The 27,095-nt window shown below is 47.1% G+C and overlaps 1 protein-coding gene across 8 annotated transcripts in view; it reads right to left on the bottom strand.

Annotated features, from left to right (window-relative positions):
- LOC135069306 (E1A-binding protein p400-like) overlaps positions 1–27,095 on the bottom strand; it is a 318,615-nt gene that overhangs the window by 27,886 nt on the left and 263,634 nt on the right. For all 8 annotated transcript variants that reach the window (XM_063964668.1, XM_063964667.1, XM_063964670.1 and 5 more), the window contains 2 exons: positions 24,955–25,091; positions 24,486–24,542 (listed from right to left, as the gene is read on the bottom strand). In XM_063964668.1, coding sequence (XP_063820738.1) covers positions 24,486–24,542; positions 24,955–25,091 — 194 coding nt within the window. The remainder of the gene's footprint in view (positions 1–24,485; positions 24,543–24,954; positions 25,092–27,095) is intronic.

Here is a 27,095-nt window from a genome sequence, read left to right as displayed (position 1 = left end):
CTGGCACTTTAAAAACCTTTAGTGTGTGCATGTGTGTGCTGGCTCCTCCCTGCTATGCCCTTCCTACCTGACTCAGTCTAGGAAATTGTGCCCGAGGAGACTGACATACCACGAGAGAAGAAAACAGGTACAACAGCGGTGAAGCACTAAGCCAACACACAACTATAACCGAAAGGAGAGCGCTAACCAAAACAGAGGATAGCAACACCAACCTAACAAGTATAGCACAGCTATCCCAACAACATAATGACACCGCAACGCCGGTCCAACCAAATACTTACACAGGTAAGCAGGAACGAAGCACTGAGGCGGGCGCCCAGTATCCACTACGGACTAGGAGAACAGGAATTACCGGTAGGTATTAAATTCCTATTTTCTCTTATGTCCTAGTGGATGCTGGGGTCTTGTACTTTAGTACCATGGGGAAGTCCCAAAGCTCCCAAACGGGTGAGAGAGTGCGGAGACCCTTGTAAAACTGCCTGACTAAACTGAAGGTCATCCCTGGCCAGGGTATCGAACCAACAGAATTTTACAAACGTGTTTGAACCAGACCAAGTAGCAGCTCGGCACAACTGTAGGGCCGATACACCCCGGGCAGCAACCCAAGAAGACCCCACCGACCTTGTCGAGTGGGCCTGAATAGACGTCGACAAGGGCAGAGCCGCCGAAATATATGCCTGTTGAATGGTCAACCGGAGCCAGCGAGCAATAGATTGCTTAGAAGCCGGCCGACCAACCTTGGACGCATCATAAAGGACAAACAGCGAGTCAGATTTCCGATGACGAGCCGTCCTTTTGACATAAATTTTCAGGGCCCTGACCATTACAAGGGGCTCAGGACCAACGGAATTGTCAGACAACACCGGAACCAAAATAGGTTGATTCACATGAAAGGCTGACACCACTTTTGGCAAGAACGGAGGACGGGTCCTAAATTCCGCTCTGTCTTCATGAAATATTAAATAAGGGCTCTTACAAGATAAGGCCCCTAATACAGACACCCGTCTGGCAGACGCCAATGCCAATAACATCACCATCTTACAGGTGAGAAATTTTAACTCCTCCCTATGTAAGGGTTCAAACCAGTTCGATTGGAGAAAGGGCAGAACCGCATTGAGGTCCCATGGAGCCGTAAGAGAGAGAAAGGGCAGTTGCAAATGAAGCACTTCCTTCAAGAAAGTTTGTACTTCAGGCAACACGGCAAGTTGTTTCTGGAAGAAAATAGAGAGCGCAGAAATCTGAACTTTGATGGAGCCTAACCGTAGGCCCATATCCACTCCCGCTTGCAGGAAAAGTAGAAAACTACCAATTCTAAATTCCACGGGAGAAACCTTTCTACCCTCACACCAGGAAACATACTTTTTCCATATACAATGATAATGTTTCAACGTAACCATCTTCCTGGCCTGGACCATGCTGGAAATGACCCTGGAGGGAAGACCTTTCCTAGCTAGAATTTCCCTCTCAACTTCCAAGCTGTCAAACGTTGCCGCTGTAAGTCTGGATAGACAAACGGACCTTGTTGAAGAAAATCTTCTCGGAGCGGTAGAGGCCAGGGAACGAAAAAAAGACTGGAGTAAAACCCCCTGTTGCGTAATGGAGGAGGTACTGGAACCACCCCCCCCGTCTGAAAGAGTTTTTTAATAGCCTCTCGTAAGGTAACTTTTGCTGCGGGTAAAGCTGGTAAGCCCGACTTGAAAAATCTGTGAGGAGGGAGTGTTTGAAATTCCAGCCGATATCCTTAGGAAATAAGGTCCCTCACCCAAGGATCCCGCCAGGATTCCGCCCACGCGTGGGCGAAGTGTTGAAGGCGAGCACCTACCTGAAAGTCGTCTTGCTGCTGGGGTCAACCGTCACGCAGAAGGCTTATCGGCAGGGGATCCGGTGGTCTGGTCCAGGGAGACAGCATTTGCAGGTTTACGGAACTTACCACGAGATCCTCTGGGAGTGGTGGAGAACCCTCGGCCCCTGCCTCTGAACCTTGCCACATGAAAGGACTGCAAGGAGTGTCCGGTGTAAGAAAGTCTAGCAGGTGGCACAGCCGAAGGCAGATAGGTAGACTTACCCGCTGTTGCTTGGGAGATCCATTTATTTGATTCGTTTCCAAACAACGCATCATCTGTAAAGGGAAGATTTTCTACACCCTTTTTGGAATCAGCATCTGTCGACCACTGACGTAACCATAGAGCTCTGTTTGCCGAAACAGCCATAGCTGTTTCGGCAAACAGCTCATAAAGTTTGCAGCATCCTGTACATGTTGCAGCAGACTAATGACTTCATCCCGGAGCAGAGAATCTAAACCGTCAATAACATTATCTGACCACTTGACTACCGCACTGGAAATCCACCTATTGTGGGGCATTGTGCTGCGCCTGCTGCCATATATATTGCCTTGAGTGTGGTCTCAATCTTACGGTTAGCTGGCTCTTTTAGGGATATAGCCCCTGGCACTGGCAGTACCAATTTCTTAGACAGTCTGGATACAGACGTATCGACTGACGGCGGGTTTTCCCATACCTTCCTGTCCTCAGCTGGGAGGGGAAAAGTAGTTAAAAACCTCTGAGGAATTTTTTATTTTTTATCAGGGTTCAACCATGCTTCCTTGGCCAGGGAGTTTAACTTTTTTGACACCGGAAAAGTTGCTAGGGGCTTTGGTCAAACATCAAAATACAACTCCTCATCTGGCTCTGACTCCTGATCCGGTATGTGAAGAGCCTCTCTCACAGCAAAGATGAGGGCCTCCACCCCTGGGGACAGAGAGTCATCATCACCTACATCAGGCTGATCAAAATCAGAATCAGACTGGAACACCTGTGGCAGTGAGCGTTTATGTGAAACCCCTAAAGGGGGCTGAGTAGCCTTCTTGGTATCTGCTGCTTTGGCAACACAATCAATAGAGTGTTTTAACACCCGTCTATCTTTTCTAGCTGCAGTTAATTCTGAATTAACATTCTGAATCATGAGTGATCCCGTTGAAGATGGGGTTAAGTTACAAGCAACACATTATACCATGTCCACAGACATCTTACACAACTGTAAAAACAGCGCAGGCCACTGAACAACACCACAACACAGACCCTAGAGAGCCCCTGGAGTGACACTGAGGAGCGGACACCAGCACACAGAAACACAGCAGTACAATGTGTAACTAAGTGTATGATCTGACAGTAGTGCAGCGGTGCTACCGCTGGCGTGCTCTCCCCTTTCTAAGACCCCCTGGTACCAGTACAGCGCCGCCTGACTGACAGTGCAAGAGCGCACAGCCAATCAGGAGAGTGCCATGACGTGGTGCTCCCTGATTGGCTGAGGGGACCCTCTTTGACAGGAGTCACGGGGGGTCCCGACATTCGGGGAGAGGGGTTCCATGTGTAAACATGGGACCCCTTTCAGTTCGTGGACCGGGTATTTCGTTTTTTTTTATTTTAACAAGTCTCTGGAGTATAACTTTTAAGAAGAAGACCGATCTACCCCGGATTCTTTGTAAGTATAATTTTATTTACAGGTACCCCTGCATTCTACTGGACAAGAGGACCGAGTGCTTCGTGCCAACATAGGTAAGTATGTATGTATGTATGTATGTATGTAAGTAAGTGTGCATGTATGTTTATTAAAATTTTACTTTCACGGTGTCTGTGTTTTGTTTTTATTTGGGTATTTTTTTTGTAGCAGAACTACAGGTACCAGCGGGCCCATTTCCCCCCGCATGCTGGTACTTGTGGTTCTCTAAGTACCAGCTTGCGGTGGAGGCTTGCTGGGACTTGTAGTTCTGCTACAAAAAAACAATATTCTTTTTTTTTACCCAAAAGGCTATCAGCCTCCCATCCGCCACCCACGGATGGGGGGGAGGGGGGGGGGACAGCCTCGGGCTTCACCCATGGTCCTTGGGTGGCTGGAGGGGGGGCCCCTTGATATAAGGGGTCCCCACTCCTCCAGGGTACCCCGGCTAGGGGTGACTAGTTAGGGATTTAATGCCAGGGCCTCAGGTACCAATATTAAAGTGTCCCCGGCTGTGGCATTATCCCGGTGCTGGTGTTAAAAATACGGGGGACACCTACGCTTTTTGTCCCCCATATTTTTTGCACCAGGACCAGGCGCAGAGCCCGGTGCTGGTTGTTAAAAATAAGAATTTACTTACCGATAATTCTATTTCTCGTAGTCCGTAGTGGATGCTGGGGACTCCGTCAGGACCATGGGGATTAGCGGCTCCGCAGGAGACAGGGCACAAAAATAAAAGCTTTAGGACTAGGTGGTGTGCACTGGCTCCTCCCCCTATGACCCTCCTCCAAGCCTCAGTTAGGATACTCTGCCCGGACGAGCGTACACAATAAGGAAGGATTTTGAATCCCGTGTAAGACTCATACCAGCCACACCAATCACACTGTACAACTTGTGATCTGAACCCAGTTAACAGCATGATAACAGAGGAGCCTCTGAAAAGATGGCTCACAACAATAATAACCCGATTTTTGTAACAATAACTATGTACAAGTATTGCAGACAATCCGCACTTGGGATGGGCGCCCAGCATCCACTACGGACTACGAGAAATAGAATTATCGGTAAGTAAATTCTTATTTTCTCTGACGTCCTAAGTGGATGCTGGGGACTCCGTCAGGACCATGGGGATTATACCAAAGCTCCCAAACGGGCGGGAGAGTGCGGATGACTCTGCAGCACCGAATGAGAGAACTCCAGGTCCTCCTCAGCCAGGGTATCAAATTTGTAGAATTTTGCAAACGTGTTTGCCCCTGACCAAGTAGCAGCTCGGCAAAGTTGTAAAGCCGAGACCCCTCGGGCAGCCGCCCAAGATGAGCCCACCTTCCTTGTGGAATGGGCATTTACAGATTTTGGCTGTGGCAGGCCTGCCACAGAATGTGCAAGCTGAATTGTACTACAAATCCAACGAGCAATCGTCTGCTTAGAAGCAGGAGCACCCAGCTTGTTGGGTGCATACAGGATAAACAGCGAGTCAGTTTTCCTGACTCCAGCCGTCCTGGAAACATATGTTTTCAGGGCCCTGACAACGTCTAGCAACTTGGAGTCCTCCAAGTCCCTAGTAGCCGCAGGCACCACAATAGGTTGGTTCAGGTGAAACGCTGACACCACCTTAGGGAGAAACTGGGGACGAGTCCGCAGTTCTGCCCTGTCCGAATGGAAAATCAGATATGGGCTTTTGTGAGACAAAGCCGCCAATTCTGACACTCGCCTGGCCGAGGCCAGGGCCAACAGCATGGTCACTTTCCATGTGAGATCTTTCAAATCCACAGATTTGAGCGGTTCAAACCAATGTGATTTGAGGAATCCCAGAACTACGTTGAGATCCCACGGTGCCACTGGAGGCACAAAAGGGGGTTATATATGCAGTACTCCCTTGACGAATGTCTGGACTTCAGGAACTGAAGCCAATTCTTTCTGGAAGAAAATCGACAGGGCCGAAATTTGAACCTTAACGGACCCCAATTTGAGGCCCATAGACACTCCTGTTTGCAGGAAATGCAGGAATCGACCGAGTTGAAATTCCTCCGTGGGGGCCTTCCTGGCCTCACACCACACAACATATTTTCGCCAAATGCAGTGATAATGTTGTGCGGTCACCTCCTTCCTGGCTTTGACCAGGGTAGGTATGACTTCTTCCGGAATGCCTTTTTCCCTTAGAATCCGGCGTTCAACCGCCATGCCGTCAAACGCAGCTGCGGTAAGTCTTGGAACAGACAGGGTCCTTGCTGAAGCAAGTCCCTTCTTAGCGGCAGAGGCCATGGGTCCTCTGTGAGCATCTCTTGAAGTTCCGGGAACCAAGTCCTTCTTGGCCAATCCGGAGCCACAAGTATAGTTCTTACTCCTCTCCGTCTTATAATTCTCAGTACCTTGGGTATGAGAGGCAGAGGAGGGAACACATACACTGACTGGTACACCCACGGTGTTACCAGAGCGTCCACAGCTATTGCCTGGGGGTCCCTTGAACTGGCGCAATACCTGTGAAGTTTTTTGTTGAGGCGGGACGCCATCATGTCCACCTTTGGTCTTTCCCAACGGTTCACAATCATGTGGAAGACTTCCGGATGAAGTCCCCACTCTCCCGGGTGGAGATCGTGAACACTGCTGACAGTGCTATCACATGATTTTCCGCCCAGCGGAAAATCCTTGCAGCTTCTGGCACTGCCCTCCTGCTTCTTGTGCCGCCCTGTCTGTTTACGTGGGCGACTGCCGTGATGTTGTCCGACTGGATCAGCACCGGTTGACCTTGAAGCAGAGGTCTTGCTAGGCTTAGAGCATTGTAAATTGCCCTTAACTCCAGTATGTTTATGTGAAGTGAAGTCTCCAGACTTGACCACACTCCCTGGAAATTTTTTCCCTGTGTGACTGCTCCCCAGCCCCTCAGGCTGGCATCCGTGGTCACCAGGACCCAGTCCTGAATGCCGAATCTGCGGCCCTCTAGTAGATGAGCACTCTGCAGCCACCACAGAAGAGACACCCTTGTCCTTGGAGACAGGGTTATCCGCTGATGCATCTGAAGATGCGATCCGGACCATTTGTCCAGCAGATCCCACTGAAAAGTTCTTGCGTGAAATCTGCCGAATGGAATCGCTTCGTAGGAAGCCACCATTTTTCCCAGGACCCTTGTGCAATAATGCACTGACACTTTTCCTGGTTTTAGGAGGTTCCTGACTAGCTCGGATAACTCCCTGGCTTTCTCCTCCGGGAGAAACACCTTTTTCTGGACTGTGTCCAGAATCATCCCTAGGAACAGCAGACGTGTCGTCGGGATCAGCTGCGATTTTGGAATATTTAGAATCCACCCGTGCTGTTGTAGCAGTATCCAAGATAGTGCTACTCCGACCTCCAACTGTTCCCTGGACTTTGCCCTTATCAGGAGATCGTCCAAGTAAGGGATAATTAAGACGCCTTTTCTTCGAAGAAGAATCATCATTTCGGCCATTACCTTGGTAAAGACCCGGGGTGCCGTGGACAATCCAAACGGCAGCGTCTGAAACTGATAGTGACAGTTCTGTACTACGAACCTGAGGTACCCTTGGTGAGAAGGGCAAATTTGGACATGGAGGAAAGCATCCTTGATGTCCAGGGACACCATATAGTCCCCTTCTTCCAGGTTCGCTATCACTGCTCTGAGTGACTTGTCAAAGTCAGAAAAATATCCCCATACACACTGCCATATTTGCACCGCACACTGGTCCGCGCTGCGCATGCGTACGCTCTCCCGTGAAGGCGCATACCCGCAATAGCGTGCACCCGCGGGCGCACGGTATGCGTATTTACGGTAGAGTTTATGTAGTCGTAGCGTGCGACTCATTCGTTACATATTTTCACAATTAATGTAGTTTGTAGATCATGGTCCCTTTGATAGATTCTGAAAGTTTGGTTAATATAGAATGTCCCTGAGCTGAGGAATCCCTCTTTGTATCGTAGGAAGGGTCTAACAGGAGTCATGCAGTAGTGTTTGGTACCCATCGGAAGAGTATTTAAATAGCAATATTCCGGTGTTGGTTTGGAGCGTATTAATCGCTCGTGCGAATAGTTATGGACATAAGAAGTTTATGTCCATTTCTACTATTTACTCATACTCAGGTATGCGGCGGGAAACCTAGTTCCCCACCCACCTGAGCTGTTTGAAACCGTCACAGCCCACCTGTATGAATCAACCTATGACCTTTTGTTATGATGCAGGGCCGAATTCCGACGTCCAATGGGCAATGGGATTGTAGGGACTGTGAGATTGCATTGTGTGTGGGGCATAAATAGGCAGGCCGACCATATCCAACTTCACTTCTCATCAAACGGTTCTCATTGCTGATAATCGGGAAGCTGGCTGTCCAGAAGCGCTTGCGATCGTTACCCTTGTGCGTAAGTTTCTCTCCGTAATCATTGTCTTACTGTGAGCCAATTTCTCTCATCTCTCTCCATTTCTCTCTCTCTAATCTCTTTTCTCTCATATCTCCCCAAGACTAGTATTGTATTGTATTAGATAGTATTGTATTTTGGTTAGGAAGTCTCTGTTATATTGTAGTGTATCATTTGTACTGTTATTCTCTTTTACAAGTATATTAGATATAATACAGTTGATAGGCTTTGGACCCTAAACCAGTATCTGTGTATTTTCTATAGTTTTAAGTGTTCACTTGAGCGTCGGTGACGCTCAAGCAGCTTTGTAGTTAGTTAGGTTACACAAGGTTGCACATACACCCTGTATTCACATTAAGGTATTCTGTGTATTTCATTGATAAAAGGTTTAGACATAAAGGTATAGCGTTGTGAGCGTCTGCGCCGCTGGTGATCTCCTCGTGGTCTCGAGCGTACGCTACGCCATAGCGAATCATTACTCTAGACATAACCAATAACGTGCTGTCCTGTGATCACTGGGCCGTGAGCGAACGTGGCGCTTGAGCGTCTCGCCTACGGCTGAGCGATCGTTACGCAACTAGTGTACCCTTACGGTACTTCTTAAGTAAACAGCGTACAGTGTTCTTAGACTTCATTAAGGGTTATTTATACGACAAAGGAATTTAGCATTGCCAATTGGGGACTCGTCCTGTCCTTCTCACATCTGCACTAGGTAGATCAGCAGACATTATCCCTCAGCAAAGGGTGGGAGGTTGTCTCGCAGTGCTGACGGGATAAGCGTCTGCTTCGCTTAGATAAAGAGTGCTGAAGGAATCCGGGAACCGGAAGTAAGAACAAAACGCTTGTGTCTTTTAAAACTGTTTATTTCTCTTCTGTCTTGCGTATACACGCACGCATACATATCTGCATTTCTTTTTCAATTTCGTATATCACTATTCCTGTTTGCCAATTTTTATAGTTGATAGAAAGTGCTAAAAGAGATTTGCTGTTATTTCATAGTAGAGGTAATAGTTAAAGTATAGACCAACACACGGCTTGTCTGGGAGATAAGGCAGTCAGTGTGGTGTGCGGTAGATGATCAGGGATCATCTACATTGATAAAGGTAGAAATTGTGTTACGGTGGATCTTTGCTTTGCGTACACGTGTCTCTAACAAAGACTAGCGTACGCAATCCAGAGGCAGACGCACGCAGCGTACATCACGCAACGTAGCGTCCGGTTACGCCCACGTAGCTCGTCACGAAAAGTTGGATTTTAGCGCAAAGCGATAATTAACGCAAAGGCGATAAATAACGCACAGCGGTAGATAACGCGACGCGGTAAATAACGCAAATCTACTTTTGGAAAAATCTGAAATTTAGTTTAACAGATCCTGCTCCTAATTGGTAACACAGCTGGACTGAAGAAAATTTCTGCGCAGAAATAGATATAGAAACAAAGTGTACATGTGTTGAGTGAGTGTGTTTTTATCACATAAGTTTATATAACTTAGAGGTTGAACCAAAAGGAAAGTCGGGTACTCGTCGAGGAACATACGTGTAAGTGACATATACGGTGGCTAGGGAGGCATCCCTGGTTAAATAATATTTGAGCATTAGAGTATAGCGGACCATAAGGTAACAGACCAGGAGGTCATAAGGTAACAGACCAGGAGGTCATAAGGTAACAGACCAGGAGGTCATAAGGTAACAGGTAAAATAGACAAAGAGGTCCGCTATAAAGGTACAAGAGGCACAACGCCAGGGGTGTTGGTGCAGAACCCATATAGGCCATACAAGCTCATGCTGAAGGAATTCGCAGCCGAAATTTTCGATTCCATTGATCTTTCAGTACATGACAAGTAGTGCTTATGTACTTAACGATTGTACCGCACGTAATTGTGTGCAGTAGTTAGTAATCTGACCTAATACCATTAGAGTAAAGTGGTCACAAACGCTATTTGTACATTCTGACGTGATTTGTGTAATTTATTATTTTTGGAAGGGAGGTTCGCAGGTCACTCAGGAACTATCCAACAACCAATACTTGCTGGGGAACGCGCCCCAGTAAATAAAGGTTCACAGGGGCCCTGAGTTGGGTACAGCAGCTCTGGATACAGTGATTGCAGTACTGGCCAACGTGGGCGAGAAGTGAGTGGGGTACTTGGTAAACCGCCACCGCCAGCCTGCCCAGGACATCTTGGTTTGTTTGTAAGGGTTCGCTGAAAACCTTGAGATAAAGATCCAAGGAGGAATAAGCAACACCTGCAGATTATGGGGGCCAGTTGTTCAGGTAGGGGGCGATCAACCTCGGTTCGGGTTGATTCAGAGAACCGACCAGTCGGGTCGGCAAGATACATCATGTGTGAAAAATACGGAAGTCACACAGAGGTTTTATGTGATGAATGGGAGAGAATGACTGTACAAGACAGGGAGAAATTCCCAAGAATAGGTAGCTTCAGTCCAGAAGTGTTACAAAATTTAAGGAGGAGGATATGTCTCATAAAATCAACAAAGAGACGAATTCAGCATCATGATTATTTACAGTTGTGGCAGCAGGAAGGTGAGATACAGAGAGGTTTGGCTCTGGCGGCGGGATCTGGGGCAGTCAGGAAGCTGATAGCCACAGCCCCTCCTCCACCATACATTGCAGGAGAGAAGTTGATTGCGGAGAGAAACGCACTGGGTTGTAAAACACAAACTCTTAGTAACCCTGTAAATGTTAATGATGTTAACCAAGTAACCCAGGCAATTATTAACCCGTGCAAGTTGTACCCTGTTTTGAACTTTCCTCAGGAGTGTGATCAAGAAGACGATTCGGCAACAATTTCAGCGCTCTCTCTAGCGGCCACCATATCAGAAACCACAGTAGGCACAGCAACACCCACGAGATTAGCAAAGGCCCCTAGCGGAGGGATAGGTGAGGTCGTGTCAACGGGTAAGTACGGCACCATGCACTACACTGAAACAATTGTACCACAACAAGCTGTAGAATCTACACAGGAAGAGGCTGTTAGAATTGCTCCTGTAAGGGTAATAGCAGTTCCCAATGGAAAAACAGATGTGTCTGGAGCCACTCCCATAAGGAACATTGCCATGTACACTCCATTCTCCCGAATGGAATTAAGAACAATAGTGTCTGAATTTCCTGACCCCAGGAAAGACTTAGTTGCTAGCCAAAAATACATTAGGGATCTAGGTAACACTGTAGAACCCAACAACAAGGATTGGCAGATACTGCTAAGAGCTTGTTTACCTTCCAATGTCGACTCAACTCAATTCTTAGCTGACTGTGCATTGGATAAAGATGTACCGCTTACAGACGTGTACAACAAGGATAATGTAAAAAGGATAAATTTGCAGCTAAAAGAGTATTTCCCAGCCGTTGCTAAATGGAATAAAATATTTTCCATTAAGCAAAAGGAGTCCGAAACGGCAACAGAATATTTTCACCGGGCACTATTAGAAATGGCAAAATACACTGGTATAGAAGACATTAGGACCAACCCAAACCATCAAGAAGTAGCAGTATCTGTACTGATGGATGGTTTAAAGGAAACATTAAAAGCTAGGGTACAGACCACGCAACCATGTTGGCGAGGTCTGTCAGTGTCCACCTTGAGAGAGGTTGCTATTGATCACGACAGAAACATCACCAGGCACAGAGAGTCGCAAAGTGATAAATTAATGTCAGTAAGTATACAGGCGCTGACCACAAAGCAGCCTGCGTATGTACCATCGAATCCTGTAAGTAAGTCAACTGTAATAACTTGTTATTCCTGTAACAGACCGGGACACTATGCACGAGAATGTAGAGTAAGAAATGTACCAAAATCTTTTCAACCCCCTAGACAACGACACGACACACGACATTGGGAGCAGGGTCCACAGAGGCGGAGTTTTGAGCCACATACAGGGGAAACAAAAAGATATCCCCCGAACAGAGATTGGCATGCCTCTGGTAGTTCCCAGCTAACCCCCTCACAAGTAGTCGCTGCCAGCGGGATCCAGGGAGGTCAGCATACCCACTAGGGGTGTGGCCATACCTGTAATCTGCAGCCAGTTAAGTTGATTGCCAGTCTTGGAAGTGAACCAGAGATTGCAATCAATGTAGCTGGTAAAACCTTAAACTTTCTTGTAGACACAGGGGCGGCCAAGTCAGTGATAAATTCGACAGTGGGCATGAGAACCACTGGTAGGACAATTCCAGCCATGGGAGTAACAGGAGTAGTCCAGCACTACCCTGTTAGCAAACCAGCCGAGATTACAATAGGGCCTTTGCACACCAAGCATTCCTTTTTGCTGGCTGCATCTGCACCAACTAATCTCCTGGGTAGAGACTTACTATGTAAAATGGGTTGCGTCATTTATTGTACTCCTGAAGGTGTATTCTTGGACATTCCTGAGAATCACGCTCAGGAGGTACGAGACATGTTAGACTCCCCATCAAAATTAATGTCACATTCCATTATGACAAATAGGAATCCATCCCAAATAGAAGAGATGACATCTCAGATACCAGAGTCACTTTGGACAAAAGATGGACAGGACACTGGATTAATGGCAAACGTAGCTCCAGTAGTTGTACAAGTAAAAGATGGTAGGATAGCTCCAAAAATCCCACAGTATCCTCTGAAGCCAGAGGTGGAGTTAGGAGTTTTCCCAGTAATAGAACGCTTGCTGCAACAGGGCATTCTGGTAAGAACGTCCAGCACAGCCAATAGTCCCATCTTCCCTGTTAAAAAGAGTGGGGGGAGGGGTTACAGGCTAGTGCAGGATCTAAGGGGGATTAACAAAATAGTTGAGAGTCAGTTCCCCGTAGTGCCAAATCCAGCTGTCATCCTAATGCAAATTCCTCCCACTGCCAAATTTTTCACTGTTATTGACCTCTGCTCCGCTTTCTTTTCGGTACCTCTGCATCCTGACAGCCAATATTTGTTTGCATTCACATACAGAGGAGTCCAATACACATGGACTCGGTTACCCCAAGGTTTCATAGATAGTCCAAGTATATTTTCTCAGGCTTTGCATGATTGTTTACAGTCTTTCCAACCAGAGAGTGGATCAGTATTGATACAGTACGTGGACGATTTACTGCTGTGTTCAGATTCACTGGAAGCCTCTCTGAAGGATACGAAACAGCTCCTGTTTCATCTTTCAGACACAGGTCACAAGGTTTCCAAAGACAAGTTACAATTATGCCAGACTAAGGTAAAATATTTGGGACACTGTCTAACACAAGGACTGAGACACCTGACCGCTGATAGAATCCAAGCAATTAGAGACATGATCCTGCCACAAACCCAGCAACAGATCAGAACGTTTTTAGGAATGTGTGGGTATTGCCGTAATTGGATCCCAGGGTTTTCCATATTGGCGCTACCTTTGCAGGAAATGGTCTCCTCAAACAAACCTGATCGGATTTCGCATACCGACGAATCCGAAACAGCATTTGAGAGACTTAAGCAATGCCTAACGCAGGCACCAGCACTAGGTATGCCAGACTATGGGAAACCCTTTGAACTATACGGAACAGAAAGTGCTGGGTGCGCAGCAGGTGTACTAACCCAAAAACACGGTGACGCCAGCAGGCCAGTTGCATACTACAGCGCTCAGCTAGATACGGTAGCGCGATCCCTCCCCACATGCTTGCGAAGCGTTGCTGCGATAGCATTGCTAGTGACAAAAAGCGAAGATGTCGTGCTAGGCCACAACCTCACAATCCATACACCACATGCGGTATCTGCCTTATTGAATTCTGCCCAAACCAGACACGTCTCATCAGCAAGGTTTACAAGATGGGAATTGGCATTAATGGCCCCAGTAAACATCACCATAAGGAGATGCAGCGCATTAAATCCTGCAACATTTCTCCCAGGTGTGCCTGGTCAGACACAAAGGGTGGAAGGTGAGAGTGATGGGGAAGGAGGATTTAATGCAAAGGAAGATACACATGATTGTATGGAATATTTGACCCAAAATTTTACCGCAAGGCCTGACATCAGTGACAATCCACTGGAAGATGCAGAACTCACGTTCTACACTGACGGTAGTTGTCATAGACAGTCAGACTCGGGAGATTTGTGTACTGGATATGCAGTCGTAGATGACCAAGACACCATAGAAGCGGAACCGCTAGGCCCACCTCACTCAGCCCAGGTTGCTGAACTGGTCGCCCTAACCAGAGCATGTGAATTGGCTAAGGGCAAGTCAGCCAATATCTACACCGATTCTAGATACGCCTTCGGGGTAGTACATGATTTCGGAGCCCTATGGCGCCTCAGAAATTTCATAACGGCAGCTGGTACACCGATAGCGCATGCAGCTCACATAAAAAGGCTTCTAACAGCAATACAGGAACCCGACAGAGTGGCTGTTATCAAATGTAAAGCACATACATATAGTCAAGACCCAGTGTCACTTGGTAACAGCCGAGCAGACGAAGCAGCTAAGCTTGCAGCTGCTACCCCCATACAGACAGACACCACACAACTGATGGCATTTAATACCATCAACACACAAAAGTTGTGTGAGATGCAGAATTTGTGTTCCACACAGGAAAGAGCAGTCTGGAAGGCAAAGGAATATGGCCAGGAGTCCTCAGGGCTCTGGACGGATGGACATGGTAAACCAGTGGCCCCCAGAGCATATCTTCCATGTCTGGCTGAAGCAGCTCATGGGTTGACTCATCTAGGCAAGGAGGGAATGTGCAAATTGGTAAGAGCATACTGGTGCGCCCCAGGATTCTCCTCTCATGCGAGTAAAAGAGCAATGTCATGCCTTACCTGTCTGAGAAAGAATATTGGAAAGGCAATACCTACAGAACCATCCCATATCCCACCTGCCGGCGGCCCTTTCCAGGTAATACAAATTGACTTCATTCAATTACCCCCATGTCGAAATTTGAAATATGTACTTGTTTGTATAGATGTTTTCTCAAATTGGGTCGAAGCTTTTCCAGCAGCTACAAATACCGCTATGTTTACAGCTAAGAAAATTGTGCAGGAATTTGTATGTAGATATGGTATCCCTAGAATCATTGAAAGTGATAGGGGTACCCATTTTACAGGTGATGTCTTTCAAGGAATGTGTAAATTAATGGGTATTGATAGCAAGCTGCACACTCCGTACCGTCCACAGGCGAGTGCGAAGGTCGAAAGAGTGAACAGCACTATTGAAAATAAATTGAGTAAAGTAATGGCAGAGACAGGATTGACGTGGCCAGAAGCTTTACCCATTGTTTTGTATAGCATCAGAACCACTCCCAGGTCCCCTCTTAATCTGTCCCCTTTTGAAATCTTGTTTGGTCGACAACCGCATGTCATGATTAACCCTCAAGATGATTTGAAATGTAACAATGAAGTAACTGTAAAGTACTTGATTAACATGAGTAAACAGTTGAGGAATCAAAATGATAATCTGAGATTGGTGATTCCTGATTTACCAGATAGTAATTGTCATGACATTGAACCTGGGGATTATGTAATGATACGAAATTTTCTACGCTCAGGTTGTCTTATTGATAGATGGGAAGGACCATACCAGGTCTTATTGACTAGCACCACAGCATTGAAGGTTGCTGAGAGAGAGACTTGGGTCCATTCATCCCACTGCAAAAAGGTTGCTGATCCAGAGAAGTCCCGTGATAAGGAACAGACGGTAGAGGTTGTATCACTGGAGTGTCTGTTCCAGGAGGACTGAGGCGGCACCTGAGCCTTGAAGACCGAAAGCAGCTGTCGACTCCCCACTCCCTTTTATTGTTTTCCTCCACTTCCCATCCCCTCTCCCTTAAAATTTCTTTTTCCCCCTTCTCATTCTTCTCTATTTCCTCCTCAAAGATGGACTTGCCCCAAGAGACTGTGATCCGGATTTTGATGTTAACCATGATGTTGACCAGAGCAGTCTGTTCCGGCGAGAGTACCATAGAGGTCGAGAGAGGTTCTGGAATGGGTTCCGATTATGATGATGGAGGCGTAGTTTTCCAAGATCAACCAAACCAACAAGCAAAGGCGAGTATCAGAAAACGATCCGATAGAAGAAATTGTGATGGATTGTTAGCTGAAGAAAATTGTATCTGTAGGCTTTGTGACAATTTGGTTGAAGATGGATGCATAAAGAAATGCCAATCCAGTTTTAATATCCATATGGACCGGCATCCATTGAGTGACTATCACTCCTTAGTGGGTAACGTGTTAAACCAAACAGATTGTTGGGTATGCTCTCAAGTACCTCAGGGTCATAGCAAATCAGGGCTAGTACCATTCCCTTTAACGTTAGGGGAGGTACTTGAGCTAAGTGGTGGGAGACCGGTGGACCGGAGGTTTAACATCTCCAGCCCTCCTAGTTTGAAGCTCCACCAATACCATGTGGATAGGTCCCTCTTATGTTTTAATATCTCCAATCCCCGTAAGCCGGGAAATTGGGAAGTGTCATGGAGCAACCTTACCATGACCTTTTCACACAGAGCAGATAGAATGCCTACAGATACAGAGCTTGTACGCCACATAGCCAGTAGAGGAAAATCTTTCCGGTATCGATATACCTTAGGAAATAGGATTACTAGAGTTGGAGAGGTATCACCAGGATACTGTGCACATATCGTACAAACCGATACGTGCATTAAGCAGATGGAAGAATTAGGGACAGGAGATTTCACCTGGAAGGTTTGTAATATGGTAATGTCCTTCTCCGTCCCATATGTTCTCCCCGATGATGCATATTTCATATGCGGGAGAAAGGCGTACAAGTGGCTTGCCCCAAACTCTGAAGGATTGTGTTATATTGGAAAAGTATTGCCTGAAGTGATGACTGTTACACATGACAAAATGAAGGACATACACCGTGGTGCCCAAGCTCCTTATACTCACACTCATTACGAGCACCGAGTTAAAAGACAACTGTCAGAAAGGTTAGAGCATCCGGCCTCTGATCTTATCCATGAATCCACCGGGATTCAGGTTCTGGTAGCGTTAGATTTCACTCGCACCGCTCGAGGAGTGATGAATTATAGATACATTTCCGCACTCGCCAATTTGTTAGATAATATCACTGAAATGTATGATGACACGTTTAGATACACTGGAAGAGAACTTCAAGCCTACAAAACAGAACTAGTTCAGCATAGGATGGTTCTTAATTATCTTACAGCAGTAACAGGCGGATATTGTGTTACATTGGCAACACAGTACGGCATAAAGTGTTGCACGTATATCACAAATAGCACCGAGGATCCGGTAGAGGTCATAGACCAAAAGATGGACGATATTCTCCAATTAAAATGGGAATTTCGCCGAAAACACAATCTCACCCTTGCTGCTGTAGGTAATGAGCTGACTGGTTGGGTGTCATGGTTGAACCCGCGAAATTGGTTCTCCGGTTTAGGAGACTGGGCTCAAGGAGTCATAATGGATGTTGGAAAGTTTCTCCTATGTATCTTAGGTGTTGTTATATCTATTGGATTGATATTTAGATGCGGGCAGGCTTTAATGAGGTGCAAACAAAGTACAAGAGTGATGAGCTTGAGGAGTGAGGAAACTGTAATTAACCTGGATTTGATTTATGACCCAATGATAGAAACCATGATGTGATGAAAATGCGATTATAAGGTCCGTTTCTTTCACCTGTTTTTCTGCTTTTCCCCAAGATACAAAGACCCCCTTGGACGAGGAAGTTGACGAGACGCTATACAGACAACAGACAAGCACCAAAGATGAAGTTTTGACCACTTGAGAAATGGACATTTGATGAACTTTGCCATGGATCCCCAGTTTCCCTAGTATTTTTAAACTCACGCTAGCCCAACATTTTTTTGTAAATCTGATGGCACTGACAAAGCTATTTGCTCATGCCCAAGGAGCAATACAGCGCAAAGAAGACGACTCTCAACAGATACCGAACAAAACTTCAACAACAGATGTACATTTCCCTGACATAGAATATCATTGCATTTTTCATAAGTGTTCTTTATCTTCATCTCTACAACCCTCAGGTAATGACACACATAGTCGATAGGGAATACAGGCACAGATATCAGCAACCACATACCTCCCCCATTCATGTATCATCAACTAAAATGTGCATCCCCATTTTGTTACAACCACAGCCGAAATGAGCTCGGTAGAGTTTGACAGCCCATCCACAGACCCTTGGTACGGGATAAGAAGGAATTCAAATGTATACTTCGCAATACCTCGAAGCTTGATTTACCACACGTACGGCACGATGATACATGACCCTCCAAACATGGACTCATACACACATGCTTCTGCTTTCTCACTAGGTCATACCCTCTTCACACCTACTCCTCTCTCCTCCCCTACCCAACCATGGAAATCAATTAACCCCTGACTTATATTTTTCTCCTTTTGAAATGTTTTGAAGGTGGCAGTTATTATTGACTGCCAAAGGGTGGACTGTCAAAGTCAGAAAAATATCCCCATACACACTGCCATATTTGCACCGCACACTGGTCCGCGCTGCGCATGCGTACGCTCTCCCGTGAAGGCGCATACCCGCAATAGCGTGCACCCGCGGGCGCACGGTATGCGTATTTACGGTAGAGTTTATGTAGTCGTAGCGTGCGACTCATTCGTTACATATTTTCACAATTAATGTAGTTTGTAGATCATGGTCCCTTTGATAGATTCTGAAAGTTTGGTTAATATAGAATGTCCCTGAGCTGAGGAATCCCTCTTTGTATCGTAGGAAGGGTCTAACAGGAGTCATGCAGTAGTGTTTGGTACCCATCGGAAGAGTATTTAAATAGCAATATTCCGGTGTTGGTTTGGAGCGTATTAATCGCTCGTGCGAATAGTTATGGACATAAGAAGTTTATGTCCATTTCTACTATTTACTCATACTCAGGTATGCGGCGGGAAACCTAGTTCCCCACCCACCTGAGCTGTTTGAAACCGTCACAGCCCACCTGTATGAATCAACCTATGACCTTTTGTTATGATGCAGGGCCGAATTCCGACGTCCAATGGACAATGGGATTGTAGGGACTGTGAGATTGCATTGTGTGTGGGGCATAAATAGGCAGGCCGACCATATCCAACTTCACTTCTCATCAAACGGTTCTCATTGCTGATAATCGGGAAGCTGGCTGTCCAGAAGCGCTTGCGATCGTTACCCTTGTGCGTAAGTTTCTCTCCGTAATCATTGTCTTACTGTGAGCCAATTTCTCTCATCTCTCTCCATTTCTCTCTCTCTAATCTCTTTTCTCTCATATCTCCCCAAGACTAGTATTGTATTGTATTAGATAGTATTGTATTTTGGTTAGGAAGTCTCTGTTATATTGTAGTGTATCATTTGTACTGTTATTCTCTTTTACAAGTATATTAGATATAATACAGTTGATAGGCTTTGGACCCTAAACCAGTATCTGTGTAATTTCTATAGTTTTAAGTGTTCACTTGAGCGTCGGTGACGCTCAAGCAGCTTTGTAGTTAGTTAGGTTACACAAGGTTGCACATACACCCTGTATTCACATTAAGGTATTCTGTGTATTTCATTGATAAAAGGTTTAGACATAAAGGTATAGCGTTGTGAGCGTCTGCGCCGCTGGTGATCTCCTCGTGGTCTCGAGCGTACGCTACGCCATAGCGAATCATTACTCTAGACATAACCAATAACGTGCTGTCCTGTGATCACTGGGCCGTGAGCGAACGTGGCGCTTGAGCGTCTCGCCTACGGCTGAGCGATCGTTACGCAACTAGTGTACCCTTACGGTACTTCTTAAGTAAACAGCGTACAGTGTTCTTAGACTTCATTAAGGGTTATTTATACGACAAAGGAATTTAGCATTGTCAGACTCCATCTTGAATTTGAACCTTTCTATGTAAGTGTTCAAAGATTTCCGATTTAAAATAGGTCTCACCGAGCCGTCTGGCTTCGGTACCACAAATAGTGTGGAATAATACCCCTTTCCCTGTCGTAGGAGGGGTACTCTTATTATCACCTGCTGGGAATACAGCTTGTGAATTGCTTCCAATACTGCCTCCCTGTCGGAGGGAGACGTTGGTAAAGCAGACTTCAGGAACCTGTGAGGGGGAGACGTCTCGAATTCCAATCTGTACCCCTGGGATACTACCTGTAGGATCCAGGGGTCCACTTGCGAGTGAGCCCACTGCGCGCTGAAACTCTTGAGATGACCCCCCACCGTACCTGAGTCCGCTTGTAAGGCCCCAGCGTCATGCTGAGGCCTTGGCAGAAGCGGTGGAGGGCTTCTGTTCCTGGGAAGGGGCTGCCTGCTGCAGTCTTTTTCCCTTTCCTCTACCCCGGGGCAGATATGACTGGCCTTTTGCCCACTTGCCCTTATGGGGACGAAAGGACTGAGGCTGAAAAGACGGTGTCTTTTTCTGCTGAGAGGTGACTTGGGATAAAAAAGGTGGATTTTCCAGCTGTTGCCCTGGCCACCAGGTCCGATAGACCGACCCCAAATAACTCCTCCCCTTTATACGGCAATACTTCCATGTGCCGTTTGGAATCCGCATCACCTGACCACTGTCGTGTCCATAAACATCTTCTGGTAGAAATGGACATCGCACTTACTCTTGATGCCAGAGTGCAAATATCCCTCTGTGCATCACGCATATATAGAAATGCATCCTTTAAATGCTCTATAGTCAATAAAATACTGTCCCTGTCAAGGGTATCAATATTTTCAGTCAGAGATTCCGACCAAACCCCCCCAGCACTGCACATCCATGCTGGGGCGATGCTGGTCGCAGTATAACATCAGTATGTGTGTATATACTTTTTAGAGTATTTTCCAGCCTCCTATCAGCTGGATCTTTGAGGGCGGCCGTATCAGGAGACGGTAACGCCACTTGTTTTGATAAGCGTGTGAGCGCCTTATCTACCCTAGGGGGTGTTTCCCAGCGCGCCCTAACCTCTGGCGGGAAAGGGTATAATGCCAATAACTTCTTTGAAATTAGCACTTCCTATCGGGGGTAACCCACGCTTCATCACACACTTCAATCAATTTATCTGATTCAGGAAAAACTACAGGTAGTTTTTTTTTTTACACCCCACATAATACCCATTTTTTTGGTACTTGTAGTATCAGAATATGTAACGCCTCCTTCATTGCCGTGATTATGTAACGTGTGGCCCTACTGGAAAATACGTTTGTTTCTTCACCGTCGACACTGGAGTCAGTGTCCGTGTCTGTGTCTATGTCGACCGACTGAGGTAATGGGCGTTTTAAAGCCCCTGACGGTGTTTGAGACGCCTGGACAGGTACTAATTGGTTTGCCGGCCGTCTCATATCGTCAACCGACCTTGTAGCGTGTTGACACTATCACGTAATTCCATAAATAAAGCCATCCATTCCGGTGTCGACTCCCTAGGGGGTGACATCCCATTACAGGCAATTGCTCCGCCTCCACTAACATCGTCCTCATACCTGTCGACACACACGTACCGACACACAGCACACACACAGGGAATGCTCTGATAGAGGACAGGACCCCACTATCCCTTTGGGGAGACAGAGGGAGAGTTTGCCAGCACACACCAAGGCGCTAGAATTATACAGGGACAACCTTATAGTAAGTGTTTTCCCTTATAGCAGCTTAATATATATTTATATCGCCAAAATATGCCCCCCCTCTCTGTTTTAACCCTGTTTCTGTAGTGCAGTGCAGGGGAGAGCCTGGGAGCCTTCCCACCAGCGGATCTGTGTGGGAAAAATGGCGCTGTGTGCTGAGGAGATAGGCCCCGCCCCCTTCACGGCGGGCTCTTCTCCCGGTTTTTTCTGTAATCCTGGCAGGGGTTAAATACATCCATATAGCCCAGGGACTATATGTGATGTATTTTTGCCAGTAAAGGTAATTACATTGCTGCCCAGGGCGCCCCCCCCCAGCGCCCTGCACCCTCAGTGACCGCGGTGTGAAGTGTGCTGAGAGCAATGGCGCACAGCTGCAGTGCTGTGCGCTACCTTAAGAAGACTGGGAAGTCTTCAGCCGCCGATTTCTGGACCTCTTCTCTCTTCAGCATCTGTAAAGGGGCCGGCGGCGCGGCTCCGGTGACCCATCCAGGCTGTACCTGTGATCGTCCCTCTGGAGCTAGTGTCCAGTAGCCTAAGAAGCCAATCCATCCTGCACGCAGGTGAGTTCACTTCTTCTCCCCTTAGTCCCTCGATGCAGTGAGCCTGTTGCCAGCAGGTCTCACTGAAAATAAAAAACCTAACAAACTTTTCTTCTAAGCAGCTCTTTAGGAGAGCCACCTAGATTGCACCCTTCTCGGCCGGGCACAAAAACCTAACTGAGGCTTGGAGGAGGGTCATAGGGGGAGGAGCCAGTGCACACCACCTAGTCCTAAAGCTATTATTTTTGTGCCCTGTCTCCTGCGGAGCCGCTAATCCCCATGGTCCTGACGGAGTCCCCAGCATCCACTTAGGACGTCAGAGAAATATGGGGGTACCCCTGTCAATTTTCCTCCCTGTATATTTACAACCAGGACTGGCTCAAAGAGCCCGAGGCTGGTTATGCTTAGGAGGGGGGACCCCACGCAATTTTTTTTAATGATTTTAACTCTTTCACACCCCTTCCCACTGATAAGCATGCACGGATCTCACTGATCCGTGCATGCCTATCAGAATACGGTAAAAAAAAGCAGGTCTATTTGAAAACTGCTTTTTTTTACTATTTGTACTTTTTCACGGCAGTGTTTGGCTATTGCCGGCAGTGATTGTGAATACGAATTATTAGTAAATTACCAAGTTGTATAAAATAACAGGCGTGTTTGACCGATGGTGTATTCATTCGTATTTTTTTTCTCTGCCTTCAAAAAAAATACGAATGCCCTTATCACTGCCGAGATTTGTGTTTAGTAAATTCCCGAGATGACACTTTGAAAGAAAAACACAAAATCGGTCAAAATCGGGAGCTTAGTAAATATACCCCCCATGTGATCAGCAGCGATTGCTACTCCAACCACATCTAAATCAGACCCCTGGAGTGCAAAAGAAGACCCAGGAAGATCATGCACTGTGACAGTACATGGCTGGACTTCTGGAAGATTGCTTAGATACCTGAAATGTGCCCCCATGATAAGCATGATCTTGCTGAAGACCCGTGGGGCTGTGGCCAGACCAAAGGTTAGTGCTCTGAACTGGTAATGGGTACTGCAAATCTGAGGATGCAGTGATGCCCCTTCCAGATTGGAATATGCAAGTACGCATATTTTATATCCATGCCAGCAAGGAATTCATTACGCTCCATGGAACTGATGATCGTATGGATGGACTCCTTTCGCTGACTACATGCGGGACACTGGAGATAATGGGGTATATATGTGAAAGAAGACGACACTAAAAATGAAAGTTTTCAGAGCACAGGCTCCGCCCCCTCTATACCCCACCTCCTGAAGACAGTTTACACTAACAAAGCTGAAGTACAGAGGGAGGAAAGGAGCGGAGAAGGTGGCAGACACTAGCACACAAAAACAGTGGATGTACGGCAAACAAAACATAACAGTAATTGTTATTAACAATTTATTAAAATGTCAAGTGATGTTTTTACCTATAACTATAAAAACAAACTTAAAAAAGCCCCACAGCAGAAGGCAAATTCAGAAAGTAAACCCAGTAGTGCAATCAGTATGCCAACAGATAATATGTCAGGGAAGGCTGAGACATTGGGGGTCATTCCGACCCGATCTTTCGCTGCAGTTTGTCGCAGCGCAGCAATCGGGTCAGAACTGCGCATGCGCCAGCGCCGCAGTGCGCCAGCGCATGGCAGCCGTCATTGCCTAGCGATCGCCTCTGAGATAGAGGCGGTCGCTGGGCGGGAGGGGACTGAACGGCGGCGTTAAGCTGCCGTTTAGGTGGAGCGGTCCGGCCAACGCAGACGTGGCTGGACCGTTGGGGGGGGGGGGGGGCCCGCGGCAGCTGCGTGACGTCACACACAGCCGCTGCGGGCCAGGGAGCGATGAGTAGCTCCCGGCCAGCACGCTAAAGCCGCGCTGGTCGGGAGCTATTCTGGAAGTCCAAAGGCATCGTCGCTGTGTGATGCCTTTGCACTTCTGCGGGGGGACTCGGCACTGACATGCGGGGCAGACTAGCCCTGTGCTGGGCGTCCCCCGCATGTCTGTGTGAATGATCGTAGCTGTGCTAAATTTAGCACAGCTACGATCAACTCGGAACGACCCCCATTATTCGTTTTTATGTATTCATGACAAATGGGGACATACAGTATGAAAGCATAATAAATAGTGAGAGATAAGAATGACCAACAGGAGATGACAGCCTGTGGTTCCTTCCTCCCAAACAGCGTGTACCTACTACCAAACACGTACTGTAGGTTTGATGACTTTTTGCTTCTTTTGCTATAATTCTGCAATAGCACAATGCCCGTAGTGGTCAAATTACCAGTGAAATATAATAATTGCTGGTATGCGACAGGCAATGATGTTTAAACAAAATAGCCCATACGAGAGCTCATATAGCTTTATTGCAATGTGCATAAAATTTAGCTTAATCACAGCCCCTTACCACATGTATCAACTTTGACTATGCCTATAGGATAAGAAGCCCAAAGCTCACTGACAGATGGCATGGCTTAGCATGAAAAGGTCCTAGAAACAAGTGGAGTCACAGGAAAGTAGCATCCGGCAGGAAAATGTGTTAATGTTTGTGGCGATTACCTTTCTGCAAGCACAGAGGCGTGTTTTGGATTCTTCTGAAATGGGTTCATTCCCAAGCTGAAAAACACATAATTTCATTAAACATACATGACAAACAGTACTTTGTCCACTGAAACATACGGTAACAATAAAGTATAAGCACTTAGATGATAAATGTAGTACGCAGTGTCTATTTGTCAATATTATGGAACAGGGCATTCAGGATTACTTCTGTAAAGAACACTAGTAGTGATATTAATACATCTTTGTTATATTTTCTTTGTTACTTCTGAAATACTGTACTTACATTTGATGCAAAGTTATGTCATGTTTAAAAACTGTGATAAACTGACAAAATAAATGCCTAGCTTATGTGATTTGTTAGTTTTTATCCCTGTATTGTGCTGATCTACACCAATCCCACAACACAAAGTTAGTTTAGAGGGAAGGTGTGCCTGCACTTGTACAGTTTCATAACAGGAGTCCTTACAGTGGCTTTATCGGAGGGCTCCTTTTGCCTGCTGTCATTTTCATCAGCTCAAAGCGACTAGTATAAAGCTGTGTGTGCGTCACTCCTTCATCCTGAGCATAGATCTGACTGGTCCGGAGGGGCCGGCTGTTCTTAGTCTGAAGACGAAAAGTCCCATTAGTAATAAACATAAAATAGTGCACAAGTGACAGAAACAAGTACCCTTTAACGTCATATAGTCACTACACTACTTGAATGTAATAATGGAATTATTTGTACATACAGATGTGTCCTCATGCAACTAGCCTCAATACGCCAAAAGATGGGACCTGGCATGCCAAGAAAGGCTTGTTTGCAACTGTAGCAAAGATGTATGAGGACACATCTGTATGTTCATTTCTTTTCCTGCAGTTCACAGGGTATAGAATACTATGACTATGCTCAAGCTTTCCCCCCTCTATACCCTATTGCAGCGGTTCCCACACTGTGTGCCTAGGCTCCCTGGGGTTCCGAGAAGCACTTGCCCGGGTGCCTTGGGTTGGTGGTCCAGAACCAAATCATAATATTTATGTCCCCTGACCATAAATAATATTATTTATGGTCAGGGACATACAGTTACAAGGGGGATGTCCCAAGCTACCCTTAACCACTTGCTGATGCGACCATGCCTGCAAGCAGTGGCGTGCGGTGAGGTCAGTGGCTAGGGAGGCACAAGCAGCTAACAATCCCCCCCTTCCCCCTCGATAGAGTGGGGGGGGAAAGTGTAGCCCCCCCCCCCCCCCCCCCCACATTGGTGAAACCAGCACCAGGCAGATCCAGCCAGGGGGGATAATGCCATAGCAGAGGAGAAACTCGGTATGGGGTCCCCCTGCCATAGCATTAATCTGCCCCCCCAAACTAGTCAGCCCAGGGCTGGAATTCCTCGGAAGTGGGGACCCCAAAAAATAAAAATGGGGTCCCCCTCCCAAACAATAACCAGTGTGGTGTTTTTATTTTAATATTTTCTTTACAGGTGGACAACAGGTGCCGGCAGGCCATTTATGTCCAGGTATACTGGCACTTCTGGTTCTCCAAGTGCCAGCATGCTTGCTGGGACCTGTAGGCCACCTGTAAAGAACAATATTAACAATGAAACCCGCACCCACCACCACCAGGGGTGCGGGGCATAGCACTGGGCTATGGGTGCGGGGTTCATTGTTAATATTGTTCTTTACAGGTGGCCTACAGGTCCCAGCAAGCCTGCCCAAGCATGCTGGCACTTGGAGAACCACAAGTGCCAGCATGCCCGGACATAAATGGCCCGCTGGGACCTGTAGTCCACCTGTAACGAATAGTAATATTGTTCTTTACAGGTGGCCTACAGGTCCCAGCAAGCCTGCCCCAGCATGCTGGCACTTGGAGAACCAGAAGTGCCAGTATGCCCGGACATAAATGGCCTGCCGGCACCTGTTGTCCACCTGTAAAGAAAATATTAAAATAAAAACACCACACTGTCTTTAAAAAAAAAGTTTATTTGACAGGGTCTTCACTTGGGGGCGGCGGCCTTTAAGCTCTTTTGCATGGCCGCCGCCTCCCCTGGGCTTCCGGCGTCTTCACCTGGGGGGACGCCACCTCCCCAGGGCTTCCAGAGTCTTCCTCCGGCGTCTTCACCTGGGAGGAGGCGGACTTTAAGCTCTTTTGCATGGCCGCCGCCTTCCCCAGGGCTTCCAGTGTCTTCACCTGGTGGGCGGCGGCTGCTAAGCTCTTTTGCATAGCCGCCGCCCATCTAGGACTTCCGGCGTCTTCTGCCTTCAGGAGTTCTTCTCTGCTCTTCCTCCGCCGTCGGACTGACAGCCGCTCCCTCGCGCTGACTTCTATAAGTCAGCCGGAGGGGGGGGGGGCGATGATGCAGCGCGCCGTGATTGGCTCGCCGCGGACATCTTCAATTTAAAAAATGGCGCTGAGGCGCCATTTTTGAAATTGGTACCGATCCGCTGCCAAACTCTGCACCGCCGCCCGCACCTCCGCCTGCACCTCTGTCGCCAGTACCTCTGCCGACGCCCGCACAGTGATTGACAGCGGATCCAGTGATGGATCCGCTGGCCAATCACTGTGGCCTCACTGACAGGGGCGTGCTTTCATGGGTTTAAAGCACGTCCCTGTGTGAAAGCGGCACCTCTAAT

The sequence above is a fragment of the Pseudophryne corroboree genome, chromosome 1 (assembly GCF_028390025.1).
Source record: "Pseudophryne corroboree isolate aPseCor3 chromosome 1, aPseCor3.hap2, whole genome shotgun sequence".
NCBI lineage: Eukaryota > Metazoa > Chordata > Amphibia > Anura > Myobatrachidae > Pseudophryne > Pseudophryne corroboree.
The sequence above is the reverse complement of the archived record's forward strand: the minus strand, read 5'-3'. Positions and strand labels throughout refer to the sequence as shown.